Below are 16,563 nucleotides of genomic sequence, written 5' to 3' on the forward strand. Positions count from 1 at the left end.
AGGCTGTACCTCTATATGTATTTGAAGGGACAATGACTGAACTCTGGTAAAATTATCTCAGACTTGTCTGTCAATTCTTAATCTCAGGGCTACAATGTTAAACACTGGGTTTGGAGGATAAGAATGCAACTTTGTTATTGATTCAGAAAAAAACCCAAGTTGATGTTAAAGTCTCCAGCTTCACCTGTATAACCTACATAACTGACAACTCAAAGCTAGAACTGTTGGGGTAGCTATGTGGGCTTAGCTATACTATTACTAAAAACTACGGGGAACAAACTAGAGGTATGACTTATATGGTAAATAATATTAATGAAAACTATGGGAAAAAAAACAGAAATCTGACATATGGTAAATGATATCAATGAAGAACAAGGTGACAACAGGAAGGTGAAACATTGCAAACCAAAAAGACTACATAATTACAGAGGTGAAAGCTGGAATTTATTAGCTTTGAGGACAAATGAAAGTAACGATACATAGGTATATCTATAGGGAACTAACTCCTTACCAGATGCACCAGGCATATCTATAAACCAGGCAAATGTTAAAACAAGCTACACATGTACTGTTATGAAATACATATTTAAATTTCTGCTTATTATATATATAAATGAAACAAAAATCTAGTCTTATCTATAACTGTTTAAATATCATTTCAAGCAAATATACTGCTAGAAATAGGAATACATATTATGTATATACATGCAATAAATTACAAAGTGGGCTAGTTTACATCTTGTACCAGTAAAGGTGGTTATATTCAAGGCACATACAATGGGTGGGTTCACATGACTGTCCGAGAGATTATAAAGAACAAGATGGCAAAGCTGACCCTAATCACTCACCATGTACAGACAGACAATTTTTTCTTCAAATTATGAAATTATACTGCAGTTATGTATATTAATGCTGTACGATTTTGTTGACAATTTTATATGCTCTAAAACTAAGGATAAAACTTATTGCTCATTTTTTCCTTCCTTGAGAGTAAACTACCACAACTACAAATTCATTTTAGATACTACTGTCATGTATATATTTATATTATTTATTATATATTATACCAGATTTATATAGCGCAACTGTACACAAATCCTGCGACATTTCACAAACAAAATGTTAAACTGCAAAATGGACACAATGCCATGAAAAAGGGCCAAAGTAGTCTGCCTAGCAACTAGATTATCATTTTCTTTTCACTATTTCACTAATCAAAACCAGTAAACAAAGGATTCTGTAAAACTGAGATTACACCTTTATGCTGTTAACGTTCACGAGAATTCTAGCAAACAGATGATTGGTATCCATATTTCTTTGAAAATTAAATGGACAAATTTACCAGTTTTGGAAACCCTTGTATCAGCCTCTCTGTTGCTCAATCACAAAGCATCAAAACTATTACTGCATTAAACTGCTACTTTGTGGCTCTCAGGTTTAAATTCCAGTCTTGTTTTTTTTTTCACTATGTAATTATTTTGTTGTTGTTTTTATTAAGTTTAACACAGCTACCTAAAAGTATTTCAAGTACACAGAGTTGTCAGATAACATGCTTGACCACTGTTTTATGTAATTGTCAACTGTTTTAATCTAACTAAGACTCAGTTCTACAAATATATGCTTTAATTGTTTAAAAAAGAATTAAAAAAATAGAATTAGATAATATAATAATAATAACAGAAGTCTATTGTAGATCTATCAGTCCATTGCAGATCTAAGTCAGAAATACAGCCAGTGAGTAGCAATATATTAATTTTTATATTGTCCTTAGTTTATCTGAATCAGTCCTTGCCTGCTGCAGAGCTCAAACATTAGATGAACAAGTTTGAGGAAGGTTAATGCAATGATGCTATTGACCAGGTTTGGTGAAGATAATGGTTTATGAGAAGAAATTGTTTAGCTCTGGAGACCTTTCTGTGCTGAGGAGAATTTAAAGACATTACAGATCAAGTTTGCTTTACATGTATCAAGAGGCTTCTCAAGATGATGTTTAAATTTATTTTTAGCTCTGGCATCCCCCATATGGCATGGAGCAGAACCATTAGGACAGATCTAACACAGGTTAATGCCAGGAAGCCATAGACCAATCAGAATATCCATCTGGGGCTCATGAGAGGAAGTTGTTCAAAGTAAAATGTTCATGAAAGATGCAAGATGGCAGAGGACCTTCCTGTATTCATAACAAATTCGGAGTATCATCTTGTGGAAACAAAAATGATCAGTTTCGTTTCTGAAGATATAGTGTAACATACACTGCGATATCAGTCTCAGTTATTTTTATAAAATTCAAACTTCAAACGCATCCATGCTTTTCTTTTCAAGGGTCATTATATAAAACAAAACAAAAAAAAACTCCAAAATATGAATGGAAAAACAAAGATCTTACCAACATCCTTGTCAATGTATTCAAAGAATGCTGGCACTATACACAGTAGCTGCACTATCTCTGATGCCAGCAAACACTTGTAATCTCTGTACCTAGAAATAAAACACATGTTTTCCTAACCAGACACCACGATACTAAACTTTCTGTATGTGTTTTTAAAATGTCATATATAGCCAATCTATGTATGTCTTTTTTACAAAAGGAGCACTACTATGTTTAGTTTAAAATGAGTTACAGCTCTTAAACAGTCAAGGAAAAGAGAAGCATGGTTCTTGGAATAAAACTCTCAAACCAAGAACTACAGTTACAAGCTACTTGTGAAAAAATGACTATGGTATCTTATAAAGACATTAAAGGTGATTTTCCCAAAGGAAGTACATGTATTTTTTTCAAGACAGCTTCACAGCTGAGATGAATAACTCAGTGCAAAATGAGTTAAAAGTCCTCATACTTACAACTCTGTCATTTTTAATTTTGGCGCTGTGTTTCTACCAAATATAGAGTTGGAAAGTTTTGATAGCTCTGCTACTGTGTAGAACAAACACAAATATAGTTTGTCATATAATCCACCATCCTGAAATAAAACAAAAGCAGTCAGTGTGAAAAGAGTTACAGAAGGTTCTTGTTTTAAGGCTATGGACCTGTAGTGACAATTGGTTCTTTTCGTTTGTTTATGTTTTTTCCATATGCCACTTCTGCACTCTACGTCTATAAAAAAAATTCTGTTATGGCCGAAGGTTGACAAAAACACTTATGGAGGATATGTTATATAACACAGAGAAATTGCGGACCACTACCTTAATGTTATCTGTGTTGCTTGAATCATTAGCTTCACAGCAAACTTGTTATGCTCAGATAATACTATTCTTTGGCCAATTGGTAACTTGCAATACATAATTATATGGATATGAATAAAAGTATCATTGTAATGCTGTCCTTGCTGCAGGTTACTATCTCTTCATTTATACAACAAATCTTTAATTTATAACATTAGTCTTTCTACCCTCTGTCAGATAATAAATATCCCTTGGGTACTTGTGAGTCAAAATATGGAGTAAATTCATACAACTGTGATTCATGTTGGAAATCAGTGAATGACAAATATGTAGATTTTTATATCACCGATATTATGGAAAACTTTAACTGAAATTGCAGCTTTTGCTGTTGCATTCTATCAAGACAATCACAACTGCAATTTACTGTGTTTAATTGATTGTTATATCTTTGATACAATCATGCAACACAATAACTCATACAATCCTTCCCAGGTTTCCTTACCTCTTTTGAATCTTTATCAATTTTGACAGCACCCAGTAATATACACACAATATGACATCGGATATCTTTTGGCAGTAAAAACAGATCCATAGAATATACTTTCCTGAAAAAAAATAAAATGGTCACTTTCTTAAACATTGAGGGATACATAAATTGGGAAATGATACATTTCCTGTAAAGAACCTCAGCCTTTATTATACTGATCATGCATGCCAAAGTTATCACTTCTTATTGAAATATGAAGTTTGAACAAGCAGGGCCTCCGCTGCCATTCGCCAATGTAGCCAAATGCTACAAATTCAAAGAACTGGCTACAGATTTTGAAAGTGGCTACAAGAATTTTATTAAAATGTGGCCAAATTCAGCTTCAATTTGGCAGTTTCTCTCAACTAGAATGTGTCTGTAGGACACAGGGTGTGCCCCCACTGGTACATTTGTCACAAATAAGGGGCAATCATTCAAATGTTTGTAGTCTTAAGGGGTTATAACCTCAACAAACATTTTATGAAAAGGATTCATTATTCTAGGCCATATACTTTTTGAGCTATGAGCATCATAAACAAAAAATCCACTATTTTGGCTATTTCAAGGGCCATAACTCTGTAATAAGTGCTAAGATTCCCAAGAAGAATGCCAAGTGTGCAAGGTCACATCATGATAAAGACTCAAGCAAGGTTTCATGAATTTACATCAAATACTTTTTGAGCTAGGCACATTATTAGGTGAAAATGTGCATTTTTGACTATTTCAGGGGCCATAACTCTGAAAATATGGGGCGGAGCAGTCAAAAAATAGGAGGTGTGCAAGTTCATAACATGATAAAGACTTGTGCAAGGTTTAGTCAATTTATATGAAATACTTCTTGAGTTAGGCACGTCACAAGGTGAAAATGTGCATTTTTGACTATTTCAGGGGCCATAACTCTGGAAATAGAAAGCGGACCCAGATGAAAAATAGAAGGTGCACAAGTTCATATCATGATAAAAACTCATGCAAGGTTTAATCAATTTGCATTAAATACTTTTTGAGCTAGGTGCGTCACAAGGTGAAAATGTGTAATTTTGACTATTTCAGGGGCCATAACTCTGGAAATAGGGGGCAGAGCCAGATGAAAAATAGGAGGTGCGCAAGTTCATATCATGATTAAGACTCATGCAAGATTTCATGAATCTATATCGAATACTTTTTGAGCTAGGTGTGTCACAAAATGAAAATGTGCATTTTTGACTACTTTAGAGGCCATAACTCTAGAAACAGGGGGTGGAGCCAGACGAAAATAGAAGGTGTAAAAGTTCATATCATGATAAAGACTCATGCAAGGTTTCATTAATTTATATCAAATACCTTTTGAGCTAGGCGCGTCACGAACTTTGGACGACGGACGCACGGACACGACCAAATCTATATGCCCCCACCACTCATGATGGGGCACAAAAAGTGGCTACAACTTTCTGAGGCCCAGTGGAGGCCCTGACATGAGCACCGCTATGCGGAGCAATATACGCCCAAAGGTATGACCTTTGACACCTGTGACCTTGAATTTAAAGCAAGCCATCCAAAACATGCGCTCTGCACGTCCTCTCGATGTGGTGAACATTTGTGCCATTTGTCCACTATCACCAAGACTCCTAACGTAGTTCAAGCAATTTTTTCACCATCTGCTGTATATATAAGTCACTTACCCTATTTTGCTAAGTTTGGCAACTTCGAGGGTTTCTTTTACAAGATGCGTAGGCATAACAAATTCAAGTGTGGCCTACAAAACACAAGGATCCAATAAGCTAGTATATACATTAAAACAAAATACATATAAAGAGTCCTATCTAAACACAATAACATTTAAATAGCAAAATATTTGTAATTCTATTGCTGAGATGTTATGCATATATGAATAAAGGACATTGTAGGATGTTCATTGCGATGCAACTATTCTTTTTTCAGTAAATTGGAGCAAATTTATATACAATATGTTATAATAAAACACTTGGATTAAAATTTGCATATACAAAAACCTACAGTTGTTGATTGGTTCGTAACATCTATAAATATAAACAAGAGTGCTAGAATGTCACAATATACGCCCGTCATAGCAAATTTCTTTACACTAGCACCTGTATTTTCATATGGAATTTTTTTGGCCAATTATAAAAAAGTTAATATAAGTTATTTATAGTAACAACAAAGGGAAGTTAATCCTAAAAAAAAAAAAAAAATTCTACATAATATAAGTCCACATAAGTCCACAAAAAACTCTCTGCCAGGTTGAGATAGGTCGAAAAAACACCTAAAATTGGATGTAACGTGCATGTTGTACCACAGAAAAGTGGTCTCGATTTTTCCCTACAGTCAGTAATAAAAAAGTTACAACATAAGTTATTTATAGTGACAACAAAGGGAAGTTATTCTAAAAACAATGGTGCCTCATGGTGGTAAACATTAAATTTTGTGCCAAGTTACATCAAAATCCCTCCATGCATGAAGAAATGCTCCGGACAATCATTCTTAAATTTGACCTTTGACCTCTAAGTGCGACCTTGACCTTAGACCTAGGGACTTGGTTCTTGCGCATGACAATCAAATGGTGAACATTTGTGCTAAGTAATATTAAAATCCCTTTAAGAATTGTTGAGTTACAGACTGGATAGGAAAAAAGCCCTTTTGGCCTTTGACGGCTGGATGGAAAAGCGCATTCCTATTGTTCCCAAAACTGGTTTTTAACCAGTAGGGGACTAATAAACTATTAGGCAACAACACATACATATATTGTCAGACTTGCCATATAATATCAGATGGTTGGCATACATTGCAAGACTGCTGCTACATGTTGTCAAGACTTCTGTCAAATATTGGTAGACTGCTTCAATATATTATTAGACTGTGGTCATATCTTGCCTGTTTGTTAATGAGGCTATCGTAAAAGAATGAGCTGAGTCAACATACCACAAGGAGTAGGAGTAACATGTTACATCGTTCTCTGTCCCCGTACCGAGCATCCAGGATATCTTCTATAAATGTCTTCCTGTATTTTAATACTGAAAACTCCCTGAAATTAGTATAAAAAAAAGATAACTGACTAAATGTGTCAAGTTTAACAACCAGTTTTATAATATTTTCTTTTACTGCCTACCTATACATTTTCTGATAAACTAGATGCCCACGGGCAACATGTCGAGTCTGCCAGCTGTTAAAAAGGACTAACATTTATGATACTATTAAAAGAACTGATTGTAACAAACTTTTCTGCTAAGTTATTTAAGAACATCTCCATCCATGGCTAAGTTACAGCCCAAACAAGAGAAACTGCATCAACTTTTGACCTTTGTCCCCTGAGTGTGACCTTGACCTTTTCAACTACTTACGACAGACAGACTATCTCATTGAGGCAAACGATTGTGCCAAGTTTTTTAAGAAATCCTCAATCCATGGCTGGGTTACAGCCCTGAAAAGGAAAACTGCACCAAATTTCGACCTTTGACCTCTAAGTATGATCTGACCTTTGAGGTAGGGGTATGGGAGTTGCACAGGACACTGTGTCTCATTGAGGCAAACATTTATGCCAAATAAAAATAAGATTACTTTATGCATGGCAAAGTTACAGCCCGGACACACTCTAAAATGACCTTTGACCCTTAAGTGTAACCTTGACCTTTGAGATAGGAGTCCGAGGTTTGCGCAAGACACTCTGTCTCATAGAGGTGAACATTTACGCCAAAGAAAAAAAGATTGCTTTATACTTATCAAAGTTATGGCCTGGACAAGCTCTAAAATGACATTTAACCCCTGTGACCTTGACCTTTGAGATAGAAACCTGGGGTTTGCACATGACACTCCATCTCATTGAGTTAAATAACCATGCCAAATATAAACAAGATTCCTCAATGCATGTCAAAGTTATGGGCCGGACAAGATCTGACATGACCTTTGACCTCCAACTGTGACCTTGACCTTTGAGATAGGAACCTGGGGTTTGCGCAAGACACTCCGTCTCACTGAGGTTAACATGGTCCAGACAAACAAATCCGGATGGACGCACGCACGCAATACACCAAACAGCCATTTGGACAACTATGTCTTCGCTTCCGCAAGTGGGCTCGACAAAAAAACAGGCTTCAGCAAACAAGTTGACGTAACACCTTGTTTCATCACTAACTCTGTGTTTTCTTAGCCCTTCAGTCACTTTGACTTACTACTTTCTTGTATTACTTTTCTTTTCCAGGATTTAAGAAAGAAGGATGAAAAAAGTTGTCAATGAAATAGAGAATAATAGGTTAGTGCCGTAGATGAGAAAGTTTATCTGGCGAGGCAGAGGAGGTTATCGGGTGAGCCGAAGGCGAACCTGATAACGTCCGGAGCCGAGCCAGATAAACTTTCTCCATCTTAGGCACGAACCTATTATTCTATTTATCTTGTCATTACTTCATTTTCCGATATTTGGCAATTTATTTTACAACAAGAGTTGTCACTAATGGTGACAAATGCCCCCGCAGCGCCTTGACCTTTGACCTAGTGACCTTGACATTTGACCCCAAAGTCAGTAGGGGTCGTGTACTCAATAAGTACTATCAGCATGCGAAGTTTGAAGGTCCTGGGTGCAGTGGTTCGCGAGTAAAGTGCCTTCATGCAAAAAGTTAATATTGGCCCCTGTGACCTTGACCTTTGACCTGGTGACCCCAAAGTCAGTAGGGGTTGTGTACTCAATAAGTACTATCAGCATGGGAAGTTTGAAGGTCCTGGGTGCAGTGGTTCGCGAGTAAAGTGCCTTCATGCAAAAAGTTAACGTTGGCCCCTGTGACCTTGACCTTTGACCTGGTGATCCCCAAAGACAGTAGGGGTCGTGTACTCAATAAGTACTATCAGCACGCGAAGTTTGAAGGTCCTGAGTGCAGTGGTTTGCGAGTAAAGTGCCTTCATGCAAAAAGTTAACATTGGCCCCTGTGACCTTGACCTTTGACCTGGTGACCCCAAAGTCAGTGGGGGTCATGTACTCAATAAGTACTAACAGCACGGGAAGTTTGAAGGTCCTGGGTGCAGTGGTTCGCGAGTAAAGTGCCTTCATGCAAAAAGTTAACGTTGGCCCCTGTGACCTTGACCTTTGACCTGGTGACCCCAAAGTCAGTAGGGGTCATGTACTCAATACATCAGCATCTCCCGCGCGGGAGGGTCAAAATCCCGATTTTTTCACCTTGCCTCCCGTCTCCCGATAAAAACCATAATTCTCCCGCTTTTCAAAAAAAAAAAAAAAAAATCGGTAAATTATAACTGATAATTACCGAGGAGTGCCAAACATGTTTACACAGTAAATCAAAGTGTCACCGACTGTTGTGTATTATACATGTTTGACACACATGTACCTGGTGGAAAGAGTTGTTTTTCACAGGTGATAACATGATTAATTGTTTTGATAAGGGATTAGACAAGCAGGGCCTTTTCCACCTGTCTCACGTGGCCGAATATCAACCCATATGCTTCATTATTTACCAATTTGAAGCAAACAAATCCCAGTCATAAGAAATCATTCCCAGCTGAAATGAATTTCTGATTATTCAAAGAAAAGTTTTGTTCGGTAATAAAATCACATAAATAATAGTTGGGAAAACCAACCCGTTACTATTTTTAGAACATGAACGTTATTTCCCCTTATGCAGTTACGCCATTTTCTTCCAATGTTTACCAAATTAATTTGCTCACAAAATCGGGCTTATTTCATTGAAAATTGGATGAAAACACACACTAATTTATATGATAACATCAATCTACATTAGTTTGGTAAGGGTAAATACATTTTGATGCATTTGTGTTTTCTGTTTTTCATGTCAAAATCATTAATGATCAGTATTTTATTACGAAAGTAGGTGGGGTAAGGAATTTACATAATTTATGACTCGGAGTATGAGTTGTGTTCAGACCAATTTAGAGCATCGTTGTTTTTTCATTCCTCGAGTAGAATAATGTTAATGCATGTTCACCACCATTTCAGACCTAAATTGAGACTTTATTTCAAAAAATTTAATCTGTTAATTCTAGAACAAGAGGGAGCTTCTGTAAGATGGCATGCTTGACTTTTCTCAATGATGGACTCTGAATTAAAGCTTTGCCAGTAAAAGGGGCAGTTAAAGCTTTGCCAGTAAAAGGGGCATAATAGTCAACAGCTTTGAATGTAACAGAGATATTGGACATTATATAAAACTTTAACCAAAAAATGTAAGTTAAAAAGTGGCATTTATAACTCTGTCAAAATTCAAATCAAGAGTTATGAGGATTGTTTCTTCTGGTCTCATGCGTAATTGTGTGGCCAAAATGTTGGATTTTGTCTCTAAGTTTTGTGTCCGCGCGTTTAATTTATGTCGATAAAAAACCTCCAGTTTTGAGACCCCAACTCCAGCTGAAAAATGGCAAACCTCCAGTTTTGGGATTCTGAACTTATCACATGTATGCTATCAGCAGGTGAAGTTTGAAGGTCCTGGATGCAGTGGTTCGCGGGTAAAGTGCCTTCATGCAAAAAGTTAACGCTGTGACGAACGAACAAAAGGACGGACAGTTGAAAACTAATATGCCACCCTTCGGGGGCATAAAAAAATAAGTGTGTGAAAACCGTTTTAATGATGTTATATTCGTAATGACGTCACTTATATAATGACATAATCACCGACACAGTAATGTGGTTACAATTAAAAAATCGCGATAACTTCTTCGTTTATGAATAAAAACTCATTATTTGACCACTCATTTTCTTAGTTCGGACATTTCCAACACAATGATGATGGTTTCGTTGCAAAATTTCTTATGACAACAATATCGATCATAAGGTCACATGATCAACTGACCGTATATCACTGGTCACATGATCAACTGACGGTATATCAAGAAAGATATACGGCATCCTGATATCGGGTCGAAAATACTGCAAGTGACAGGATAAATCCACTAACAAGGTCAGTACTGATTCAGAAAACACCAAGTAGATGATGGTACAAGGCAGGGGCAGGTAATAAAAGGCAAGGTATGCTTGTTAGATGATCTTGGCATATATATCTCATCTTGTTGGTTGTTTTACTTATTTACTGTATCATCCTTGTTATTGGGTATCTGGTGTAACAAAAAAGTATAACAATCAACATTTTGTAATACAGAAACCGAGATCAACACATTAGTACATGTCTCTTTTTACCGGAGGGTGATTTGTTAACCAATATATATTTGTTAACCAATATATGTTTCTTGCCTTTCAGTCAGTGTTCACATTTCAAAGTAAGTAATTGCAAGCATGTTACAGGACAAAAATTCCTTTCAACACAAAGAATGAAAAAAAATATAAACCCACATAGAAAACCTGATTTATTACAGGTTTTTTTCAGTGAATTATCGAAATATTTGAGTGAAATATATTTAGTATTTTCAAACTGAAAAATATCAAATACATTTTTTCACTGGTAAGAAATTATAAAATGGGTAAATTTAAGCAAAACATGAAATAAAAAGAAAATTTGTTTGTTTTACATGTAAGAACAAAATATAGTTCACTCATAAACATATCTCGGGTTCACATGTGAAAGATATTTCCATCTTGCACTGAAACAAACAAATATAACCTCTATATAGATAGCATAATTATGTCACAGTTAAATGCAATATTTCTAACGCTTATATTTGTTAACTAAATGCTTATGTTTCGTTTCGATAAGCTTTTAAAACTTAACAAATGCGCAGATTTTATGAATCGTGTGATGCAATTATTATTCCTCACATATGTATACCTGTTTCTGTTACTACTATATGTAGATATAATATACATATGCGTTTGCATCTCATTTATAATTAGAACTGATATTCAATATTCATCTTAATATGCAATTGTGATTTGTACATTGAAGTTATATTGTACCTATAGTTTTGTAATTATGCTTTGTAAATTGAAATGTTATATTATAATATGTATTCTTCAATCTTTGGAGGCAATAAAGATATCTATCTCTTTCATAAAACGTGAAGCCATAAGTGATAATGTAAAATATGGTGTTTATTTATGAAAGATATTCTGATCTTATGCTGAAAATAGACACTGTTCTGTTTATTTCATATTTTGTCTAAGTTTAACCTGTTCTGTAGTTTCTTACCAGTGAAAAATATCAAACATTTTTCACTGGTAAGAAACTAAAAAACATGTAGAATTTTGTCAAACATGAAAAACATATTTGATATTTTTCACTGCGAAAATACCAGATATATTTCACCCTGATATTTCAATGATTCACTGAAAAATAAGTAATGAAAAATACTAAGTACAGGAAATACTACAGAGAAAACCAAAGAGAAATACATCTGTATGAAGCCTTTTCAAGCATACCATAATTTACACACTGAACATTCTTATCAAAGAGCACAAGACCTGCATTAAAGCAAGATAATGTTCAATAATAAGTATCAAAGTTACCTTTTTGTATATTTCTTTTCCAATATGAGATCACTTTGAGCATTGTAAGAGAGGTATTTCAGACGTCTCCGATCCAATTCTGAAAATATACCACAAATATACATCAGAAATGTAATACAATGGCAAGAATGATCTACCCATTATGTTATTTTCAAACAATCAAAGAAGAAAACATTCATGTGAAATTCATTTTTGCAAAACTACTCTATATCCAAAATCTCTGCGAGGTAAAGATGCCATTGAAAGATATAGATCAAAAATCAAGTTCAGGAAAACAAAGAGGCAAGTGCCAACCATACAACCCATAGATACAGTCTGAACAATGCGTTTCTACTGACCGTTCAATAAACAATAAATTTACTTATAAGACCACATCTTTTAAGAGACCACTTTTTTTGTTCCCTTTTGTGTTGTTAAAGAACAAATTATATTGTATTAAGAGATCAATTTTGGCTGTTCCCTTAGGGGTCTCTTAACCCAAGCTGTGCTGTACTGTAAAATAATGACATCGGTTCTCATGTTTCCACGAAGCAAAACTAAGGAGTGGTACAAGACAGCCTAAAATTCTTTTCCCAATCAGGCTTAATTAAATTAGAATAAACTTAACTTCTTGAAGTATCTGGGTATCAAGTTAATCAGACATTGTCAAGTTTATCAAAAAGCAACTTTCATTATTTCAAACAAGATAAAATAATCCCAGAAAATCCTGTAGTAAGGTTCATCATCTTACAGACTTGTTTCTGTTCATTTCAAAAACATAACAAACTAGAGCTAACACTGAAGGTGATGAATGTACCCCCCAGCATGCACTGACACAGTACATTGCAATCTGATGCACACAAGATTGCATAATTATGTGGACTGTATGTATATAGACTTTATGTATATAGTATAGTAACAAAAAAAAAAACGAAGTCCCATAACTCTGTAGAATATTTTTCTGAAAGAACCTAACATGCACCATGCACAACTAGGGTTGGCACTGATCACTTGTGTGAAGTTTCATTAAACTGTGTGCAAGGGTTCAGGAGATTAGATGCGCACAAGATTGCAAATACAGACTCTATGTTTATAGTATAGTAACAAAAACAAAGTCTGATAACTCTACAATTTCTTTTCTGAAAGAACCTAACATGCCCCATGCACAATAAGGGTTGGTACTGATCACATGTGTGAAGTTTCATTAAATTGTGTCAAGGCGAAGAAGAGAGTTGGTGCGCACAAGATTGCATATGCAGACTGTATGTACATAGTATATGAACAAGAAACAAAGTCCCATAACCCTGCAGAATTTTTTTCTGAAAGAACCTAACATGCACCATGCACAACTAGGGTTGGCACTGATCACTTGTGTGATGTTTCATTCAACTGTGTGCATGGGTTCAGGAGATTAGGTGCGCACAAGACTGCATATACAGACTCTATGTATATAGTATAGTAACAAAAAAAAAAGTCCCATAACTCTACAATATTTTTTCTGAAAGAAGGTTGGAACTGATCACTTGTGTGAAGTTTCATTAAACTGTGTCAAGAGGATGAGGAGAGTTGGTGCACACAAGATTGTGTTTACAGATGGATGGACAGACAGACAGACAGACAGACAGACAGACAAACTTGAAACCATATACCGCCCCCCACCTTATAACTTTGTTGTGTGGTGGGAGGTGGAGACAACTAGTAAAAATATTAAAAGGCAGACTGAAATAAACTTGTGACAAATAGTTATTGTTACACTGTCGCTGTAGAAACATTTACTTACCAACATTGCATGGTCCATTTGCCGGAAATCTAATCATTAAATGTGTTGCCTGGAAACAGAAACAGAAACTGTATATACAGTAGTACATACAACACTTTTATTTGCTGTTCATGGTTTCACACAAAAGTAAAAGTGAAAATATATCAAACAATTATTTGCCTTACCACTTTATGAATTTTCATTTCCTACAATCATTGAACAAAGTAAGAAAGTATATAAACGTATACAATTTTGGTAATGTCCCTTGAATCTCTAAACAGATAAAAGAAACCTGATCATACAGCTTATAATTACAGAAAGATTTAGGTCATTGAAGGGAATATAATGCATTAACCATTATCAACTTTTGAGAAAGGTTTACAGCTAGGGGTGACCCTCTAGTTTACATAGTAATCAATGATTTGGCATTAATCCATGCTTTTCCTGTTATACAGGAAATGATTCAAGATTTAATAAGTGACGATTTTCAGTCTCTAGGTCACTGAGACCGTGTTGACCTACTAACCCCTTGAAAAACTGGGTTATCAACTGTGACCTTAAACTTTGACCTACTGACCTAAAACAGGAGAGCCAAGATGGCCCTAGGTCGCTCACCTGTGAAACATATCATAACAGTGTAAACATGTTTGACCTAGTGATTTCATGGAAACAAATATTCTGGCCAATTTTCATTAAGATTGGACCAAAAATGTGGTCTCTTGAGTTTAAAAAAGTATTTTCTTAGAAATGACCTAGTGACCTAGTTTCTGATCCTAGATGACCCGTATTCGAACTTGACCTAGATTTTATCAAGGCAATCATTCTGACCAAATTTCACGAAGATCAATTGAAAAATACAGTCGCATACACAAGGTTTTTCTTTGATTTGACCTAGTAACCTAGTTTTTGATTCCAGATGACCCATTTTCAAACTTAGCCTAGATTTCATCAAGGTAATCGTTCTGACCAAAATTCATGAAGATCAATTGAAAAATACAGCCTCTATTGCATACACAAGGTTTTTCTTTGATTTGACCTAGTGACCTAGTTTTTTACCCCAGATGGCCAATTTTCGAACTTGGCCTAGATTTCATCAAGGTAATCATTCTGACCAAAATTCATGAAGATCAGTTGAACAAGAGCTGTCTCCATAGGATGACATATGCCCCAGATGGCACTTTGAATGAGTAGTTATGGCCGATGTTAGAGTTTAGGACCTTTGACCTACGGAGCTGGGTCTTGTGCGCGACACGTCCTCTTACTGTGTCACACATTCATGCGTAGTTATTTTAAAATCCATGCATGGACCGGACACGCCCATCAATGCACTATCATGAAAAATGACCTTTAAGGTCTAAGTGTGACCTTGACCTTTGAGCTACGGACCTGGGTCCTGCGCGCGACACGTCGTCTTACTGTGGTACACATTCATGCCAAGTTATTTGAAAATCTATCCATCGATGACAAAGATATGGACTGGACATGCCCATCAATGCACTATCCTTTAATGTCTAAGTGTGACCTTGACCTTTGAGCTACGGACCTGGGCCTTGCGCGCGACACGTCGTCTTACTGTGGTACACATTCATGCCAAGTTATTTGAAAATCCATCCATCGATGACAAAGATATGGACCGGACACGCCCATCAATGCACTATCCTTTAATGTCTAAGTGTGACCTTGACCTTTGAGCTACGGACCTGGGTCTTGCGCGCGACACGTCGTCTTACTGTGGTACACATTCATGCCAAGTTATTTGAAAATCCATCCATCAATGACAAAGATATGGACCGGACATGAAAATTGCGGACAGACTGACAGACCGACAGACTGACAGACGGTTCAAAAACTATATGCCTCCCTTCGGGGGCATAAAAATACAGCCTCTATCGCATACACAAGCTAAATGTTGGCAGACGACAGACAGACACCGGACATCGAGCAATCACAAAATATAGCAAATTTTGGCCCTTTAAGGGGCCACAACTCTGGAACCCATGATGGGATCTGGCCAGTTTTCGAAAGGAATTGAGACATTATGCCAATACAAGTTGTGTGCAAGTTTGATTAAAACTGATTGCAAAAAGTGGCCTCTATCATGTTCACAAGAAATTGTGAATGGACGACGGACAAAATGCGATCACAAAAGCTCACCCTGTCACTACGTGACAGGTGAGCTAATAAAAGGAAAAATTAAAAACAACTGTCTGAGTTTTAATCTGCAAATATTTATAAAAATCCTCTTGTGTAGTTTTTTAATATACACATGATGGAATTGTCAGGAGTATAATTGTGTTCTGAAGAATAGGCATTTTAGTTGTTTGTTACCTTAAATAATATTCATCTACTTTAAAAATCATGCACATTCTTAAGTACACCTAAGGAAATATTGCTTCAAAATCAATGTATATATGAGAATACCTTTTCTCCATAGACACCATTTACTTCTATTTTCTTCAGATTGGAAGGCACAAACCATTCCTTCGATAATTTCCGTCTCTATAACAGTAAAATTATTGGACATATATATCAGATTTGAAGATGGCAAAATAATACACTGCAAAGAAATTTGACTGAAACAAACATAACAATGCATTATAAAGGCTGAAATAAAAAAACAATTTTAATTCATTTAATTAACAATTGTCTTACAGAGTTAACTATTTCCTTTATCAGTAACTTAATTGGTGGGTGCTTCATACAGAGTTAACCATTTCCTTTAACAATAAC

The 16,563-nt window shown here is 35.8% G+C and overlaps 1 protein-coding gene across 8 annotated transcripts in view; it reads right to left on the reverse strand.

Annotated features, from left to right (window-relative positions):
• Positions 1-16,563, reverse strand: part of LOC123525858 (uncharacterized) — a 145,948-nt gene that overhangs the window by 69,183 nt on the left and 60,202 nt on the right. For 6 of the 8 annotated variants that reach the window (XM_053538089.1, XM_053538087.1, XM_053538086.1 and 3 more), the window contains exons 7-15: positions 16,255-16,332; positions 13,855-13,903; positions 12,096-12,174; positions 6,605-6,707; positions 5,347-5,420; positions 3,665-3,767; positions 2,842-2,960; positions 2,387-2,478; positions 512-529 (exon numbers count right to left, since the gene is read on the reverse strand). In XM_053538089.1, the coding sequence (XP_053394064.1) occupies positions 512-529; positions 2,387-2,478; positions 2,842-2,960; positions 3,665-3,767; positions 5,347-5,420; positions 6,605-6,707; positions 12,096-12,174; positions 13,855-13,903; positions 16,255-16,332 (715 nt within the window). The remainder of the gene's footprint in view (positions 1-511; positions 530-2,386; positions 2,479-2,841; positions 2,961-3,664; positions 3,768-5,346; positions 5,421-6,604; positions 6,708-12,095; positions 12,175-13,854; positions 13,904-16,254; positions 16,333-16,563) is intronic. The other 2 variants (XM_053538088.1, XM_053538084.1) reach the window with 1 other exon arrangement.

This window comes from Mercenaria mercenaria, chromosome 3 (assembly GCF_021730395.1).
Source record: "Mercenaria mercenaria strain notata chromosome 3, MADL_Memer_1, whole genome shotgun sequence".
NCBI lineage: Eukaryota > Metazoa > Mollusca > Bivalvia > Venerida > Veneridae > Mercenaria > Mercenaria mercenaria.